The sequence below is a fragment of the Notamacropus eugenii genome, chromosome 5 (assembly GCF_028372415.1).
Source record: "Notamacropus eugenii isolate mMacEug1 chromosome 5, mMacEug1.pri_v2, whole genome shotgun sequence".
NCBI lineage: Eukaryota > Metazoa > Chordata > Mammalia > Diprotodontia > Macropodidae > Notamacropus > Notamacropus eugenii.
The window spans coordinates 376,036,805-376,057,336 of NC_092876.1; the positions used below are offsets into that span (position 1 = coordinate 376,036,805).

At 32.2% G+C, this 20,532-nt stretch overlaps 1 protein-coding gene and 1 long non-coding RNA gene across 3 annotated transcripts in view; one reads left to right on the forward strand and one right to left on the reverse strand.

Moving 5' to 3' along the window:
* The window catches only part of MOSPD2 (motile sperm domain containing 2), a 41,766-nt gene that overhangs the window by 14,640 nt on the left and 6,594 nt on the right, over positions 1-20,532 (forward strand). For both annotated transcript variants that reach the window (XM_072614328.1, XM_072614329.1), the window contains exons 3-11: positions 4,757-4,912; positions 7,763-7,849; positions 8,458-8,612; positions 11,303-11,363; positions 13,722-13,760; positions 16,809-16,933; positions 18,063-18,239; positions 18,782-18,894; positions 20,414-20,510. In XM_072614328.1, coding sequence (XP_072470429.1) covers positions 4,757-4,912; positions 7,763-7,849; positions 8,458-8,612; positions 11,303-11,363; positions 13,722-13,760; positions 16,809-16,933; positions 18,063-18,239; positions 18,782-18,894; positions 20,414-20,510 — 1,010 coding nt within the window. The remainder of the gene's footprint in view (positions 1-4,756; positions 4,913-7,762; positions 7,850-8,457; positions 8,613-11,302; positions 11,364-13,721; positions 13,761-16,808; positions 16,934-18,062; positions 18,240-18,781; positions 18,895-20,413; positions 20,511-20,532) is intronic.
* LOC140506777 (uncharacterized) lies at positions 409-14,597 on the reverse strand. The gene is made up of 3 exons (XR_011968081.1): positions 13,427-14,597; positions 2,123-2,147; positions 409-1,220 (listed from the first exon to the last, which is right to left on the reverse strand). It is a non-coding gene; the product is annotated as an uncharacterized lncRNA (long non-coding RNA).

Here is a 20,532-nt window from a genome sequence, read left to right on the forward strand (position 1 = left end):
TGTCCTAAAACTTGAAGTTTCTTTTGTAACTTCCCAGTTCTGTCTTCAACTCTTTTGAGAAATTGTGATTAACTTATACCAGTGTCTTTGAACCAATCTAAGTATCAGTTAATCAGAGTATTTCTTTACTTGACAGCCTCATAGTATCTATTATCAGTAAAGCTAATGTTATCTTCATTGTACTAGATTGTGGTAAAATTATTCTTAACTTCCTGAGATCTCTCATACTGTTTGTAAGTTTATAACTCCCCTATTCATTTATCACATTCTGATTTTTATCATATAGTGTCTTATCCCCAGTTAGATTTTTAACTATTTGAAGGCAAGAGTTACATCAGTTTTTATCTTTTTTTATATGCTGCCTTACAAATGGCTGCTTAACAAATATTTGTTGAATTAAAATGTGCATTTTCAACTTTATATTTCCTATTGAAAATCTCCTCCATGTCAGTACCAGATTTTTCTGTGATGGTTAGCCACAGAGTTTTTTCTGTTTCATCATATATTAATCACTGTTTGATGTATCTAGATAGTAAATCACTTCTTTTCCTGCTAATGATGTGGGATATGTTTAAATGTTTAAGTTTCTATCTACTAATAGTATGTTTTCTTCTTTCCTTGCTTCCTTCTTTCGAAACTTTCTTTCTTTTTTTCACAGTACTGTAAACCTGGTGTCTATTTAATCACAGTAGATTTAATAGGGCAGAGAATAGGACAAAAGATGTAAAATTTTGTGACTTTGGTTCATAACTAGGTCCTTAAGTAATCAGACACTTTAGTGAATCTAAAAATTGTAGCTGGGAGCTGTCCAGAACCTGTTTCAGAGATATATATGTATGAAAGCTATCTTTCAAATCACTAATGACTTTAAATGTAGGAAGTATGGTTTATAGAAACATACACTGAAAAATTGTTGTCATGTAACAGCAGTTTGATATAAAATTAATTCATTTTAAATGCCTTGTGTACCTGTGTTGATATTTATTTTAGATTGTTGTATAATCTTTATAATTTTCCTTCCAAAAAATTCTTGTGTCAGTGTCTTAAATTCATTGTAAAATGCCTTTCATTGATGTAGAGAGTAGAAAGGAGGAGAGAAATGGTAACTGGCAAAAATTTGTCTGGAATGTAGAAATCTTAGCAAACTTAGGATGTAGGTGGTACAATAAGGTTGTATAGAAGGAATACCAGTAAGGTATTAGTTTGAAGGAGGTCTTCACCTGAAATTGAGGGAAAAAAATCTCATTTAGGTTGTGTAAATTATTGTGGAAAAGGTGGGAGGAAACAAGAACCCTCCCATTTTTCGTAATATAAGTTATTTTACCTGTCACAGGGGAATGAGAGGACACCAACAAATTAAACTGTACTTTATTTTCTATATTAGGCATAAGTAAACTAATTAAAAAACGATATTGTTTCTCAAAGTGTCTTTAAAGACATCCTTCAGTACAAGGCTAGGAAAGTACAAACAAGGAAGCAGCCAACTATAAGCAAAACAGACATTCCCAAAACCTTGCCTGGTGAGTCTATAAATTGAATTCCTATTTCCAGAGAACATTATTATATCATTTTGAGAGAAGGCAGCATGATGTAATGAAAAGAACAATGAACTAAAAGCCAAAGAGACATGGATTCTAGACCAGACTTTGGGACTGACTAGTAGTGTGTCATTGAGCAAGTTATTTTCCCTGTTTGTAAAATGGGTTTTGAAAAATGAGATAGCTCTAAAGTCGCTTCTCAGTCCTGAATCTCTTTTGAATTAGTTTAGGATATATGAAACCTGACCTTACACTGAGACTATCACATCCATTGAAACTTTTTCCATTTCATAAAGTGGGACAATTTCTTTTGAAACCCGTGTTATCAATTATTTCCACTCTCTTATCTTTGTTGCTAATCGTCTATTTTTCTCATTGTTTTTCTCCCTACGTTGTTCTTTGCCATTATCTTTGAGGATTTCATTGTACATGGTGACAGTCCCTATAACCTTAAGATCACAAATTGTTCAAACTGTTCAGTTATCTCTTTTTTCATTTTCACTTCAACCATATACCAACATAGCCATGTGTAGAACCATTACTATGTCCCAGTTCAAGGTCTTGAATTTTAAAAATGTACTCACCAACTCCAAGTCTTCAAGTTAACGTCTAAAAGATAAATAGATAACAATCAAAATGAATGCTTATAGGATTCATTTACAAAATTTAATAAAATTTGTGAAGGGAAAATAAGACATGAGTAGTCTTGACAGCAAGTTTGCTTTTGAGAATCCCATAAAAAGTGAAGAGGAGAAACACCTGCCCAAGCCCCTGTACTGGCAAAAACTGCTTTGCATTCAGGTGAAGTGTTATACGTATTAAGGGTAGCATTAACTACTGAACTCTTGTGTTCTGTGATCTAGCAAAGGTATTCCTTAAAGTTATCCATCATGAACGAATAAGTGCTTTGGTGAGTACTAGTCAAATAATACCAAATAGTAGAAATACACATTAGATGTTATCTAGACTAACATCCTTTCCCTCCTCTCATTTTACAGATGAAGAAAATAAGGTCATCAGAGGTACTACTTGGCACAAGAAAACACAACCATGCATAAATTTGTAAATTGTGATAGCAATATCGCTTGAGTACATTTAATTTTTTTCAAAACACATTCATATATGTTATCACATTTAGTCATTATGATAACCTTGTGAGATAGGCAGGGCATGTATTATTTCCATTTTAGACTTGAGGAAATGGGCCTACATTTATCTTCCCTAATTCACACCTGTAAATGGAAGTTCTAAGACTGGAACCTTCTAACACACTGCACTTAAAGCAGCATTGGCAGTGTCAGAGACACCATTCAAGGTTATTGCTGAGTACTAAAAAACCATTGTTATAAATTGATCTATAACATGAGCCTGTGATTTGGAACCCCAAGAACCCCAAGTTCTTCAAGGTCTTTCTTCAAACAGGCATCAGCAGACTATGATGGAGTAGGTGCTTTAAGGCCACTAGGCCTTGGGCAAAATTTGAATAGATGAAATTTGTCTTTGGAGCTCCTTTCATCTTTCTGTTACCCACTTTGCCTGAGTTTCCTTTTTCTTCTTGACTCCCAAAGGGGTTAGTTAGTTACTTTGTTTCTGAAAAATTACCATCTCATCTTCTAGTTTGTTTTTAGTATAAACTCAGTGGGAAGATATATATTGGGGACAAAGATAAAACTCTTAATGAGTGAAATTTGAAAAATAGTAAAAGGCAAATGATGCTAAATCTAAGGTCTTCCTTTTCATTCATCAGATTTGCCTAGTAAAGCCTCACTGTGTAGTTCTTATGGATAGTGAAGGCAACCAGAGCTAAGTTTTATATATCATTAAAGAACTTTAGGTTTAATTTGAGCTTTATAATAGCCTTTGATGAATGTACTACAAGACTGATTATTCTCATTTTGCAGATGTGAAAAACCACAGCTCAAAAGCATTAAGTAGTCACCTGTAACAGAACTGGGTTAGGATCAGAACTTTGTATTGTGGAGCCCCTGTACTTTTTATCAAATTTAAAAGCTTGAGCATCTTTGAAAGCAATGTCAGTGGTTACAGATTTTAGTCAGAAGAAGAAAGCTATAAGAAAACTTCATAAATCTAAATTAAGTGATTGAAACTTTGACTTTGAAAAACTTGTATTTCAAAATTTTTATTTCTAGTAGTAAAAAGATTTTTACAAAAAAATATGCAGAATCAACCTGCCAAAATACCCTTAAGGCTTATATAAATATAATTGCAAAATATTCTTTGAAGAAATAGTGACTCATAATTAGGATATTTATTGGCCATGACTAATGAGTTGAGCATCTAGATTTAGCCCATTTCTTATACTATATGCCAAAATATGCTTAAAATGAGTAGGCACATGAATATAAAAGTTTATGTACCATTAAAAAAAAAAGAAGACAACCAGATTAGGAACCTTTTACCACTATTACTGGTGTACTTAGGTAAAGGAAGAATAGAAGTTATAAGGGATGATTCCCTGTGTTGTAGTGAGAGAACGGTATATTTAGGGGGAAAGGTGATATAAAAACAAAAACCATCAATTTAAAATGATAAAAAGAAAAAAAATACATGAAAATAGAAATACTCAACATTTAGCTTAATGAAACTGAAAGTACATTTCATTCAAGGTTTGCTCGGTGAAGTAACCTCGTCATAATTAGGCATAAAGGAAAAATCAAATATTCAGTTATAATGTTCTAGTCTTGTTAAGAGAGAGAATACATGTAAACTAATTTAGTCTCTTCCAAAGTTGCTGATATTAAATTTAAAGTGTTATTTTTTAAAAGTATACTAGTCCATATCATTAATTCTACTTGAGAGGCATTATGATATACTGGGGAAGAAAACAAAACAAAACTGGACTTAGGTCAAAGGACTGAATGCTAGCAGCTCTGATAATTGCTGTGTGACCTTGGAGATGGTGCTTAGTTCTTTAGGCTTTTTGATGTCTTATCTGAAGAATGAGGTTGTTGGACCAGATTAGGCTCATAGTCCCATCCAGCTCTATATCTTATGAATTAAATAAATACCCCTTGAAGAATTTTGTATCTTCCACACTTAAAAATGTTCATTACACTTTTAAATTGAATTTTCATTTGAACTTAATACATTCATCTGTCCTCTACAAATAACCAAATAATTTTACTATAACATCAGTAAATCTAATTGTGCAATATTCAGTTTTTTCCCGTTTATGACATTAGTTGTTTTTTTCTCAGATAAGTCAGATAAATATGATTCGCGAGATGTGGAAAAACTACAGCAGGATGATGCTTGGGTTGAAAGTTTTTTGTGTTGGCGGCATGATGTGGTAGAAGAAACACTGAAGATGATTGATGAAAGTTTTCAGTGGAGGAAAGAATTTGCTGTCAATGGTAAGCTTATTCAGATGTAATTATTTTGATAATATATTGTGGTATTATATTTATTTAGCATTATTTGCAAGTGTTTCTTGCATTGGTTATATAAAGTACAATATAGACATAAATATTTTGTTTAGACTTGGGAAAATTTCATGTAAGATGTCTCAGTGAAGCCAGGAGTAATAAATTGCCTACAAGAAAGCTACGAGTAATCCTAAACTTGAAAACGTAAGCAAGTTTTCATTAGGTTCTCCAGTGGACTGCATTAAAGGGTTTGATCTATAAGATCAAAGGAGGATCATGAATAAGGGAAAGATCATTGTCAGTAAGCTGATTCAGGTCAAAAAATGTTTGCCTGATTGCTAGTAATATAGCAAAGTTATGCAGAGAAAGGCAGAAATGAAATGTTTAGTCTAGGTTGTGTATTAGAGAACTAATGCAGGCTCATACTGGTGCTTCTTGACACAGGAATGTCTGATTTATGAATCCCTAACTTTCCCCTGAACACCACACAGCAAAAAGTATTCTCTCAGCCAGGTAGTTTCCATTACAGGGAAAGATATAGTAGGCACTTAATAAATGCTGGTTGACTTTTATTCCTGTACCTCGTGATATATGTAAAAAACAAAAAAAAATGCTATGGACCAGATGATTGCAAGAGAAAGGGAACCTTTCTTCAGGGTTTGAGTGGTCGGAGACTTGTGATCTGAGGGTCCTATGGCACAAGAGAAGGTCATCACGCAAATGGAAACTTGTAGCCTCAGTTTCATTAAAACCTTTCTCCCCTTTGTTTCTTCATCTTAGTTCCCATAGTTGCTCTGGGTCTCTAGGTAAAGTTGTGCTCTGAAGATTTTTACACAGAAACATTGCAAAGGTTTCCAGGTGTAGTATCCTAACCCCACATCCCAACAAAATTAGAGTAGTTTTTACATAAAAGATACTGAGACCATTCTTAACACTTGGTCGGCCCAAATTACTGCCCTCAGTTTCTTGTCATCTGAGTATAAAACAGCCACTAGAAGCTCCAGGCCAGCTCTCTCATGTGTGTATGGTCAACTCAGACAAGGAAGCATCACTTAAGTGAATCAGCCCTAAGTGTCTTTAGTGCCTCTTAAAAAAATGAGATTTTTCATATCTAGAATACTTTAAGTGTAGTGCTAACAGTAAGCTCATAAACTCTGCCAACTGGAGAACTGTAGAAATTGGGTTTCCTATTATTTTCCCATTATAAATCTTTAGTCTAAAGCCAGACCATTAATCACAGTGTCAATTTACTTGGAGAGAGTCCTAATTAAAAGACAAAGCTAATGTTTATGCAAATAAAATCAAGATAAAGTTTTTTTTCCCCCCTAAAACGTCACTCAAATATAAAGCTTCATGGGTCTAGGAGAACTAAGTATTTAAAAAATATTCTGATTGCAATTCTGATAAATTCGAGGTAGGTTCTAAAGAACAGTAAAGCATTTGAAAACTTTGTTTTAAGTTATCAGGCACTGAAAGGCAGTCATAATATTAATTTATAGTTATCTCTGGATCACTTAGCTGTAGACTGAATTGGAATCAGTCTTTTCATTCAGATACGAAATGGGTTTTATATAGGTTAATATCATAACACAAAGCAGAAAATTTCACAAGGTCTTGGAAAATGACAGTAAACCAGAAGTTTTTACATTTGTTAGATTGCTCCTCTCAAATCATTTTCTCCTCACTATCTATCCTTGGTACCATGGGTTATCTCAGCTCTTGAGTCCATTACAGATTTGTCTCCTATTAGTTTAACAAGTAGTTTCCACTTGATCCAAGGTAATACACGTATGGATGGTTTTAATTCTTATTTTTAAACTGGAATTTTAAACTAGATAATGCTCTTCTCCTTTTACCCAATGTGCCAGACAAGAAGGCATACTTTGGTAGCAGTAGACTGAGCTAAGTGATAGAAATATAAGAATATCAGCAAAAGGTGAGATAGAGCAGATGAAGTAACCCTAGTAGGGACTAGGGGCAGAAGAGAAGTATAGTATGAGTAGAATAGGAGATCGGACTAACTAGGATCACAGTAAGACTTTGGTTGTAAAGTATGCAGGATTTTATAAGATGATTTTGGGAAGACCAATTTCGTAAAATATGAGACTGACTAAAATTTTTAAGGAAGAAGATACTCTGACATATAAAGTGGCATGTCTTGCTAGCGAAAATAGTGGTTTTCTTCGGTTATTATAAAAACTATATTCTACCTGCTCTTGTTTTTATTTTTCATAATTTGGAGGTCATAATTATCATGCCATTGCATGAAACAACACTATACCATATATCACAATACTTGACCTTCATGTAAAAAATTGGAGGAGAAATGGAAGGAAGTACCTTTAAAATCATAGTGGGTCTATGCAACATAATGAAAACCTTTCCTTAGGTAATTTAACGTTACTTGTTAAATACACTAGTGTGGCATGTGGCCTTACCCTTCTCTTATCTCTTACTGTAGCAGCTGACCTCATTTTCTAATGATACACCTCTGAAATGATGTCTTTTCTGCTGCTTGAGTAGATACAAGTTGTTTTAGTAATATCCTGAAGGCCATGGCAGTCTACCTTAGACATTTCCATTGTCTTTAAGTAATTGAAAGATTTTAGTCCAAGTATAAATTTGTGATTTTTTTATCTTTGTAAATTTGAATAAATGAATGAAAAAAACATTTATTAAGTGTTTACTATGTACAAAGCACTATAAGTTTGAATAAAATTACTGAGGTTTATTCAAGCTGTTTTGTAAAATCATCTCTGTCTTATAAGTTTTCTATTTTAGTTAGGCAGGCCCCTAAAGTACAACCACTGATCATTATAAAAATATTTCAATTTTTAGACCTGAGTGAATCCACTCTTCCCAAATGGATATTTGAGGTTGGTGCTGTATATCTACATGGGTATGACAAAGAGGGGAACAAATTGTGTAAGTATATGTGGATTTTGAGCTCACTTTTTTGACTTTTGAACATCTAAAGTTTTGGCAGCTACCACATCACACTGTTGATGCAATTTCTGAACCTGCAAACCACTAAAAACTCATTTTTTAGTTCAGTCGTTTCAGGGTCATTTCACTTCAACCATTATGCAATGATTTAATGTTAATAATCAGTGTTTGGGAGGTTGTAGTTTGACTTAAGTAGAACATTATTTATTTGGGAGAATATTACTGAAATAGCAATGTTTGTTAGAGTTAGAATTCCAATTACTAGTAGGTGAGAAGCATATGTTTATGTTATAAAAATTTACTCAAACTTATTAAAATAGAATTATCTGAAAGGTACTGAAGCAATTCATTAATTGCCCATAGCAAAACTGAGTTTACCACTTAATACTTTTCAGTTGACTTTTTCTTTGTTTTACAGTGTTTTTATACTATACTACCTTCATTAGAAGGAAATAATATTCTTCATCTCTGGAAAAATGAAATAGAAAGCATGTCAGGGAAAATTAATGACATTAATTGTGGTCTTTTTGTGTTTGGAATATTTTAATGTTTCTACAAATTTTTTCTACTTTTTCTTCTGATTCAAGTCTGGTTCAGAGTGAAGTTTCATACAAAAGACAATAAAACTATTTTGGACAAAAAGAAGCTTGTAGCTTTCTGGCTAGAACGTTATGCCAAAAGAGAGAATGGGAAACCCTTAACAGTGATGTTTGACATGTCAGAAACTGGACTGAGTAACATAGTAAGTATTTTCATTGACACTATAATTTTAACTTTTAGGTTAATTGGTCTATTTCATGATGTTTAGGGATTTTCTTATTTTCCAGTAATCAAAACTGATATAGTAAAATTTATAGCTATAAAGGGGAAAGCTTTTATTTACTTTCCCCCCACACCCTGAATAATAGCTATGATATAGTACTGAGTTGATTTACCTTAAGCCATGATTTCTCAAAAATTATGACTGCAATTTATACCTAAGTGAGTGAATTCAGTTATTATATCGTTTCATTGTTTTGCATTAAAGTGGTAGACTTCATAGGAAAGCTTAACATATAAAAGCAAAAGATTTATTTTGTTCCTCTTTATGTGATTTTCTTGAAAACATAGAACATTTTTATACAAAATAGATTTAGTCTAAAAGTCTTCTTGCTTAGCTATACTAGAGTAAAATACCTGTACTAATAGTAATGATATTTAACCAGTCAACATGGTAAATAGAAATAAGATTCAGAAAAAAAAAGACTTTTTATGTCAAAAGATAATATCTTCCTTTGGTTGTGATATAAATTTACTTTTCTCTAAGCAAACTTTAATGGTGGCAAATTGGCCATACTCCCTTTGGCTATTTGACAGGAGTTGTGCCTATATTCTTTCAGGTTGGCTTTGCTTAGGAGCTTTTCTCTAGGTGCTGGTGCTTACTTATTTAATGTATAAAGCTGGTAAGTATCAGATTGGGTCTTCTGTTACCTTCAAGCCTTATACATACCTTATATGCCCTAGAGGCAGTTGAGATCAGCTGGAATATTTTGGTTTTTGTTTTTCATATTTTAATCTTGGAGGAGTTTTAAGATAGTCTTCTTTGAAAGTGTCCTATGTGCTGTATTTCCTCAACCATGTAGATTGATCATCCTAGATTGACCATAAGAAAGATAAGTTTCTGACCTAAATTAAATGGTACAAATAGATAAACATTGGCATAGGTGTCAGTTTGGGGGAAGTTAAATAAACATTTAAAATCTGTGGTTTCATGGTGTTTGTAGATGTTATTATGCTTCTGCTCATTTTATGTTTTATATTTTTCATTTTGAAACCAGGTGCAAGAAAAATGTCATTGTTTCATACCTAATCACTAAAGAGGGAGGGAAGAGAATTAGTTTCATTAGCTAGTAGTATTATCTTTTATCAACCAAGTTCCCCTGTATTTTATCATTTTTAAGTTATTTGCTTTCTTGAAAAAATTAATGGTATAAGACTTTTCAACTCCTTTTATAGTATTTGAGGGTTATGTCAACACAGATGAGTAGGAGGGTTGCTGTTATACTTTTTTTTTTATTCTTCTTTTAACGGGGCATTGATGACTACATAAATGAAGTTTAAAAATCAGTCTTATTTGTAAGTCTCTCATCATTTCAGATCATTAATGTAGGAAACTGTAATCTCAAGAATTTTTCTCCAATACCAATAAATATTGTTTTGATCCTTCAACTTGTAAAATATTCTCTTTAAAATCTCAAGAGTTTTAAGTATTATGTGACATTTTATATATTTTATATGACTCCAGGATATACTGATGCTAAGTTCCAGAGCTAGAATTGCTCATTTTAATATTCTCAAGATAACATACCACTTTTCATCATAACTAATGCCAAAGATGTGGTCTTATCAGTCCCATAGATCTCAATCCAAGAAAGTGCCATGTTAAAACACTTTGAGTTAATTACATGCCTTTTACATTTAATGAAATTTTGAGGCTTAAATGTTAAGTTGGTATTTTCTTTCTAATATGTAATGTTTACCAAAAACTTTCATGTTGTACATTATTTCATTTTGGTAGACAAATATAAATTTGATAAGTTTGTGAAGAATGTATTGATTCCCATGTTTTCACTCTTGAGACATAGGCAGTTATTTCTGGAACCTTCCTTTTTACTTATGGTAAAATGAAAGGCAGAGATACTTAGGTGTAGGTCAAATCGAGATGATTGTTTATTCTGGAGGTACTTTATTATGATTAACTGGAATTTATTTTTAATCTAAATTCTTTATATTGTATATTCCAGTTAAAAGCAACTCACTATAGTAAAATCCCAACTTTACAAAAAATAATAGTTCATATGCCACCTTTTAAAAATGACACTATTAATCCAGGATTCATTTACATATACATTAGGATATATTTCTTTCATATTTCATAGTTACATATCACAATTCCCATCACAGCACAATTAGGGACAGATGGAGCTCCTGGGGAATACACACACACATGACATCATAGACTTTTGGGGCCAGAGTGGTCCCAGTCTTTCATTTTACAGTTGAGAGAACTCAAGAGCCTTGCTCAGGGTGGCACTATCAAGCTCAACACAGCACTAAATCTGGCTTCCTTTGTTTACATTATAATTGATGTTTATGGATAGCTTTAAAGTTTATAGCACACTTTACATAGAGCACCTCACAACAGTTCTGTGAAGTAGGTATGACTAATGTTATCCATATTTTACCGATGGGGAAGTTGAGTGGGATTTGTGTTCAAACAATGAGATAGATTAGATTGTGTTCAAATATTAAATACTTTCCAGAGTATCTAATGATAGCTCAGAATTACATTTTTTCATTTGTGGTCAGCACATTCATTTTCTTCTGACAGGTTACATTTAAATTTTATAGTACAGAAATCTTCATTTATTAAATATGTAATCTTTATTTTAGGACATGGAAATTGTTCGGTTCATCATCAACTGCTTTAAGGTTTATTATCCTAAATACCTCAGTAAGTAATAGATTTCTTTTTGTAGACTTTATATACTTTAGCTACAGAAGATATTTTGGCAATTAGGGGGAGTTTGACCTATGGAGTTTTTATTTTTGTGTGGTAAAAAAAATATTCCTCAAACCTGCTACATATTCGCAGATTTCAAAATAAAACAGTTTTTAAGGAATTTTATCCTTTATAAAAGTAAATCCACATTGCTTATACATATACCATATATGGATATATACCCATGCATATGTGCATATCATAATTAACTATCTTTAAAATTATCTATTTCATATAATACTGTGTTGGTGCTTTGTTTTTTTAAATAGATGAAAAAATAGACAGAATTTCACAAAATTTCAGTTAACCCTCAGCCACAAAATATCACAAAAAATTCTTTATCATAGGTTCTAGTATCTAGAAATCATATTTTTTTGTCCTTTAACTTCCATTAATTTCCTAAAAGAAAAAAAATTCTGTAGCAACTTGGGTTTTCTCATTTTATTTATTGCATATATCATTTCAGTAAGTGAATACTAACATTTTTAAGCTAAGTTAAAAAGGAAGAGGGGACATAGAAAGATCAAGAAATTAAAAGTTCAAATCGCCAACCACCTAAATCCTTGCATAACCTTGCATAAAACCTTTCATAACCAGTGTTCTTTTGGGTCCTGTAGCTCAGATGCTTTGGTATGACTTACTACCAACTTCTGTCTGAGAATTGCTCTAACATGAAACACAGGATAAGAAGAAAGCTCTATGTAATCACGTTTTTCTTTTTCTAACTCAGTTTTTTGAATTAATATTGAGTAATATAATCTCCTGGTTACTGAGCTCCTTTCAGCTTTGTTTCCAAGAAGAATACTGGTTATCTCCATAGTCTAAGCAAAAGGCCAGTTTCACTAGTATTCAACATGGGGTCCCACAGTTTTGAAGTTATGCTAGCTTTCCCCTGACTCCATTTTATCCACTTAATTTATTAAGGCACATAGGTGAGTATCAGTGGTCATTGTGAGGCTATGTTGATTTACTGTTTGGCTTCTTGTTTTCCTTTGGTTTTTTTTTTTAAATAGAAATAGTTTATGTAATGTCTTAGGCTTTCCAAAGGACTTTGGAAACCTTGTGAATAATTGTACTTGACTGCTATTTAAAGTAACCAAAGCACATTAAAGAGCAAAGAACCTATGCAAAATGAATTTGAATGCCAGTGACCTGAATTAAATTGGAAGATTAATTTATAGTTAGTCACGCACACACACACACACACTCATATGTTAATCTTATCAGAGTTTTAAGATAGTCTTCTTTGAGGATTTTCTATTTATTATATTGACTACCTAGATTCACTTTAAAGTAAGTTTTTATAGCCAGCATTTAGTTTTGTAGGCATGTAATATTTTTAAAAATAATTTTTTAAAGTATTTGGAATTTTAATTGAATTCTATGCTTAAAATGTAATTGTAAATTCTTAAGCTTGAGACTTAGTTTAAATTTATCTGAGAGATTTAACTAGAGTGATCTATCTTAATATTATTTGTTCTTGTAATATGGGTATGTGCTTCAAGAACTCTACTTGAACTCTTAAGATAATTCTATGTTTTCTGGTCCTTTCTCACATTTATAAGTGTCTGCTTAATATCTTCATCTCAGTATGAAACTCATATTTTTGTGTTTGGAAGTATAGGCTTCTTAGAGTACATAATATTAAATATATCAATTATTTTTGTTTGCTTGAACATACTCATTTTAAAATAACCAGTAGAATTTAATAACATAACTGATTTAAATAAATATTTTAAAAATATTACTCAGTTTGGATATCAGATTTGGAAATCACTTTTCAAAAAGCTCAGTGGCCCACAAAATTTAATAGATCAATTTTCAGTTCTCCCTCACTACTAATAAACAACATTGTGTATACTTTTTTCCCTTTTTCCCTCTCTGACTTGAACCCTCTTACTCTCATTCTCTAACTTCATTTATTCCTCTTTTTAATCTATTTTCTTCTCTCCCCACCCATTTATTGATTTATCACTAATTGGCATTAGGTTGCTAACTACTGACTCCTTTCTTACATTTCTTCATACTTAGAAGACAAATGCAGCAGTAGAAGATCTAAGGGTTGATTTAAGTTGCCAGGAAACAGTACTAGAATCATATCATTATGACATGTTGGATCTCCCAGTGTTGTTGGTGCTATATGTTCTGTATTGGACATTTCACTTACTAATAGGTCAACGAGTTTGCAAGCTTCCCAGTTTTAGTTTTAGTTTCTTGACCAATTATTTTTAGGATTGATAGAAATGGATAATTAGTATTACTTTAGAAGTATTAAGCCTTATCAAATTTATTCATTCTTTTATCTTTCAGCAAAAATTGTAGTCTTTGATATGCCATGGATAATGAATGGTGAGTTTTTATTACTTGGAAATTTTTATATAGTAAAAATACCCTTTACCCTCTCATAGGCTCTTCATGTTTTGTCCATGTCCATATATACAATGGTAATAAATTTTGTGAACTTCCTTGAAATCTAAAGCCCTATAGTGTATTGAATTCCCTGCACTATCTATCTATCTAGACTTCGGAGGTAACCCTGGAAGCATCTGTCTGCAAGCATCAGTTTTATCAGGGAAGCTCTGATCAGAGGCTTTTGTAGAATGTTAGAAAAATTGGTTCAGTAATGGAAGCCATTGGGTCTCAGGTTGTAAACATTCCTGCTCTGTCCCAAAGCTCTTTAGGGTCAAAATACTTAAAATAGATTTAACGGTAACTATACCCCAAAGACTTGTTACAAAAGTCTACGAAGCATTCTTGACAGTATCATGTCACATTTTCTAACTTATTTAGGTTACAGTAGGTTTTGAAAATATGAGACCTTAGCTATTATTCAGTCCCACCACTTGGTTTTCCCAATGAGTGAGGCCTTAAGTGACTTGCTTACATTCACACAACAAGTGTTTAGTAGAGCTAGGGTTTGTCTGTGTCCTTGGACTCCAAATCTCCAATTTCAATCTGTCATGCCATGAAAAATTTTAGAATGACTCTCTTTATCCTGTATATAAAAATAAATGTTAGCATTCTGTTACAGTTAAGTCAGTAGGCATAATATTAAGTTTAGGCATAAATACAAGAAAAATACTTATATCCACATGGATATACATTATATGTGTAGTCTGCAGAAAAAAATTATAACATATTTAGCAAGGTAATAAAATGTTATGGTTTTCCCTTTTCCATTTCACATTTGTAAAATTAACAGAATGTTCCTCTGAGACTTTGGTTAAAGCTATTATAGAATAATAATTGATGGCTGGTTCAATTCAACAAATATTTTTTAAGTGTCTATGTGCATATCGCTCTAGTAGGACCTGGAAATACAAAGACCAAAATAAATTCTCTCCTGCCCTCAAGGAACTTACATCCTATTGTGGATATAAAACACATATCAAAGTTTAGCATAAGAAAATATGAGACACAGATAAATGGAATGATCATGGAAAGCTTCATGAAGGATAAACCCTCACTTCACTTTACTTCTACTATTGTCTTTGAAACACCGTAGGAAAAAAATTTAATGTGATTGCAAAGTCAGTGAATCCTTAAAGAGAGGACATAGTTTTTGAAAGGGGGAGGTAAGAGGGATTGCATTCCAACATGAGGAACACCTTATGTAAACAGAGTAAGAGAATAGAATATTGAGGTCAGCTTGTCAGTTCACGAAGAAGAATTGGTATGAAATAAGGTTTCATATCATACTAATGAAAGTGTTGAAAATGTTAAAAGATGGAAAATGTTGGAAGGATTAAGGAAAGTCAGGTACACTACACTAATACACTGTTGGTGGATCTGTGAATGGGTCCAATCTATTTGGAATTACAGTATGCTTGAAAAGAAGGTGACAGAAATGTCTGTGTACTTTGACTTCTTTGGGGTTTATATCAAGCTGTGGAATCTCTTAGTCAAAGAAGTAAACACATAGCATGGAATTCCTCAGAGTCATATTCTGAGCTACATCTTTTCACTTGTTTTCTTCAAACATCTTAGCTCCACCTACCTTACTTAAAAATATGTATAGGATATTAAAATATACATATATGTGAAATACATTTAAACCTTATGGTTTGTAAACTTTATTAGCATGCACATATTATATATTTGTCAACCATCCTAATTCATTTTACCTAAAAATATATATTTAAGATATAATACATATTAAAGTAGGTTTTTCAACTATATTTATATTAACTATAATAAACATAATTTATATATTTTGAATACATATTTAAAGCATATTTTAAATATGTTTAAGGTATCTTAAATATTTTAAAGATATATTGAGAAAGACAAGTTGAACTAGGATGGCTTAAATATATATAACATATACAGATTATATCTGGAATATATTTTTGAAATATATTTTAAGATATACTAAAATACAAAAAATTATATACACAAAAAAGAGCTTCATGAGGAAACCTTTATATGTATATATATATGCACACATATATATTTATAATCTACACACACATACATATATATATGCTATGTAAAACTTCACAAACTTTATATATTTGCTAATAAGATTTACAAAGCTTTTTTTCACCTTTTTAAAGATGAGCTAAGAGAAGATAGGTTACAAACTCACGTGCCTTAGAATTAGAAATACATATTTCATTATATCTTACTGGATATGCTTCAGATTGTTTTGACCAGTAAAAAATCCATATTAGTTAAATCAAAATGGAGGCTTATAGAGGAGAATTACCAACCAACTGCACTGATGGGTGTTCCATGGTATTTTTACCCTTTCCAACCCTTTGATAAGTAATTCTTTCTTTCCCCTCACCACTAGAAGAGTTCTGGAAGACAGGCTGAGAGTTCTTAGAAGAGAGAACATCTAGGTTGAGGTAGAAAGTTGGGGCCTAAAATCTTGTGTTCCGAAATTGTTCACAGTGCTTGACACATAGTAGGCACTTAAATGCTTGTTGATTGATTATGATGTCAATCCAGTGCACCTGAAATACTGTCTTGGTGTGCATGGGGTATGTTCTGACATGAAGTTAACCTACTCAGGCTGCTCCCACATGGGTAAGCAGTGCCAGTGAAAACACTGCAGTTTGCTTAAGACCATTGCCCTTTTCATTCCACCCTTGTGATTAGTGGACCCAATCTTTGAGATTGTAGCATCTGGAGTAACCATGGATTTCTGTAAGGTCTGAAGCCTTGGGAAAAATGGCAAACTGAATGATGATTATGACAACTTGGCTTATTGAATGTTAGGCATTTAGAAACTATAAAGTACAATAATGTTATAACTGCCTTTTAGCGTTAGAAAATGTTAGTAAATATCTTTTAAGAAAACAATTGACTATTATATTCTTAGACCAGGCTTTTGTGATGTGTGCAATAAGTTAAATAAGAAACAATTTAATGAAATTATTGTATATTCTCTAGCTGCTTTTAAAATTGTGAAAGGCTGGCTTGGTCCAGAAGCAGTGAACATGTTGAAGTTTACTGGTAAAAATGAAGTGCAGGAGTACGTCAGCATAGAATACTTGCCCCCACACATGGGTGGAACTGTAAGTATGGTGGTTGACAAGTGTAAAATATTTGTAGATAAAGTCTTGTATTTTTCCGTAGTTGGGGGAGGGGAGGGACCCTTAAAAATTTAGCAGTGGAAAATATAATTAGTATATAGAGGAAGATCATAGATACCCAATAGTCATAAAGTAAGAATTTCTTAAGATAAAATTAATAAATACACATCACAAAAAGAAATGTATAAGACCTTAACAGAATTAATTGTAAATTTTAAGCCAAGTGGGTTTACTGATGAAAGAAATATTAGAGATCATCTTCTAAGGTGGGGGAACCTATAGTCTGAAGGCTACATGTGTCCCTCTAGGTCCTCAAATGCGGCAGATTTGTACCATGAAATCTGGATTCAGTCAAAGGGCCATACTTGAGGACCTAGAGGGCCAGCCGCATGTGGCCTTGAGACTGCAGGTTCCCCACCCCTGATTCTAGTCCAACTGCCTCATTTTACAAATAAGGAAACTGAAGCCAAGAGAGGGGAAGTACTTTGTGCACAGTAGTGTAAGTGAGTGTAAGGGCCAAGACTTGATCTTCTTAGATCAGATCCACTTCTCTTTCCATAACCCCACAACTTCTCTGTTATGACTAGTTGATTAGCCCTTAGGGCTGGGGGAATGTCAGTTAAATGTTATAAGTTATGTGAATATTAAGCTGTAACTAGTGGTGCTGAAGACATTTTAAAATGTAACATTTTATTGAGCAGTGTATGTGCTTATTTGGAAGTGTCAGTTAAATCATGTAGGAACTGTTTTTTAAACCTTATTTTTTCTATCAAGTTAACATCATATAGCGATTACTAGGCTAATTTTGAATTACAGTCTGAACCAAAGAATGGCAAATCCAAAAATCAACATAGAATAATTTTTTGTTCATTTTTCTTGAGTCTTTAAGTTAGAAACAGTGTAGTTTTCATAAAATTTCCTTTTTTCTATAGTCATTGCCCCACAAGACTTTTGTAACAAAGTTTAGAAATATAGTAGAAAAGCTTTTTAAAATGATTCAACTCTAAAATATCACTTCAAGAATGAGTATATTTTAAATCCATTGGGGAAATTATTTATTTTTCTTAACATCTTTATGATAAGGACTAATATTTTGTTCTTTTTATTTCAGGATCCTTTCAAGTACAGTTATCCGCCACTAGTGGATGATGATTTTCAAACCCCTTTGTGTGAAAATGGACCTATTACCAGTGAGGATGAAACTGAAAGTAAAGAAGATATAGAAACAGATAATAAAGAAACTGGGGAAGCAAATTCCAGTGAAGAACAAGTTGTCATTCCCAGAAAGGTAATTTTAATAATAAGATGACATTGGGTGTAAGAGATGGAAAAAAAAAATATGGAAATATTTGTGTATCTTAAATGACATAGATTAAGCTTGTACATTCACAACTTGCACCAATTTTTTCTTTCTTCTTTTGGCTACATTGTTGAAGCAATATAGCTGTTCAGTATATAATTTATTCTTCCTGAGCTGATTATTTATTCTAAGTGGGCTAAAGAGATAGTACTATAGTGTTCTAATTTAAATCAAATTTAAGGGGCTATTGTATGATTTAATAAGAGTTCCTAGAGATTGTAAATCTTTTGAGGATATATTTTGCAGTTTCTCTGTGTCCTTGCAGTCTGAGCTGTATCCTTGCAGCCTAAGCACACAGCACTCAAGGAATATTTTTGTGATGATAGTAATAATGATGCAAAAGTCAACTAGAAAGTTTTCATTAGAACCATCATTCCTGCAAATTATTTGCAATAGAATAAAAAGTTTAATTGTCAGTAGGTTTATTACCTTCCATTTTTCTTTAATTATTGCATTTTGTTCTCAAACAGATTAGCTCAATAGAACAAACTTCCAAAATAGAAGAGTCCGATAAAGTGGATTCTAAGATAAAAACTTTCAAGAAATCATTGAGCATGTTTAAAGGAGTCCTATTGCACATCAGGTAAAGATTTCAAGATTTGCTTACCCTTACTGTGTGTGTGTGTGTGTGTGAGTGTGTACATGCATTTTTTAAAAATAATTCTAACAATTGTGAAACACAGGACAGTTCTCTATAGTTCATTGCTTTTTGAAAATATAGGGATAAGGAGATATTAACTAGACTTGTGGTTTCATTGATATAGTGAACTCTCCTGCATGAGAAAATACATTCTACCAATACAGGTAATCACCTTCGTTACAATTTACAATCTTGGCACCTACTACCAAGAGCTCGAGCAGCATGCCTAGGGTCACACAGCCAACGTACGTCAGACGGATAGCTCACATACAGGTCTTCCTGGCTCCAAGGCCATTTCTCTCTCCTTGCTGTTTCTCCATTTGAAGATAATACTAGCATCATATCAAAAGTTGATCAGGAGGGTTCTTTTAAAAGAAACAAGCAGAATTTTTCATATTTTTTGAGAATTTCTCTTGATATAAAGAAGAGTCTTAAAAAACTTGAGTTGGGATAATTGATAGGGGTTTTTAGATTTTTTTTTTTAATGAAGCAAAATATGGTGATTTATATTTTCCTTCAGAGAGGCTTGATTCAATTTGACCAAGTAAACTAATTCAGAGTACTATTGAGTTATGTTTTAATGTCATTAAAGAAAGGGGGAAATATCATTAAATTAATTCTAAGTTGAAAACAGTAAGCATTGTCATGAGCTCTTCCTTGCAAATTATACCCAAAATTTTATTTTAGTTTTTTATAACGCTGAAGTTCTATCTAAATTACTAAACAGTGTCCCCATATCAGAATTTTAAACTTTCATTTTGGTCATATTCTATTCTTATAATTATCTTCTAAATCATTATTTACTGCTAGACTTGGTTTTTGTAAAAACACTGCTTTTTATTGTCTTACAGATATAATTGTCAATTCTTTATTTATGTTTTGACCAATTTTAAATAACTTTCCAAGATGTTAAATATATTAAGGGACTGATGAACTACCCTTCCTGGTTCTTTTCTTTCTTCTTAGGAGATAAGAATATGATAAAGGAAAAGTAACCTGAAAGATAATCCCCTAGGCTTGAGTTTTAGCCATTATCTTTATTATTATGAAAAAGTTACTTTACTTTTCTGACCCTCTTTTTTTTTTAATTTAATTAAATTAATTTAATTAATTTAATTAATCCAAAATGAAGGATAGTTATACTTGTACTGTCTGCCTCACAGACTTATGAAGAAGCAGTTTATAGCACTGTATAATGTGAGTCAGTGTTACGATTTTCTTATTTTCCATTTTGACCTAAGTTAACTCCTAATACTGTATAAATTAAATATATAGTGTTTATAAAAGTAGAATACCAACTACTATTTGGTTGTGTTTTTTTTGACAAGTTTGTATCAGCAGATTTCTGTATCTGAGTACTGATACTAAAACACATTTAGCTTGTTTTTGATTGAAATTAATCTAAAGTGTAGTACAAAGGATTATTCAAACTAAATAGCAATCTTGTTTTGTTTACATATAGCCCTGCTGAAGAACTATATTTTGGATCCAGAGAAATTGGAGAGAAGAAGTGCTTAATAACCCTCACAAATGTAACAAAAAATGTAGTTGCATTTAAGGTAAATTGCTTAAAATCTACAA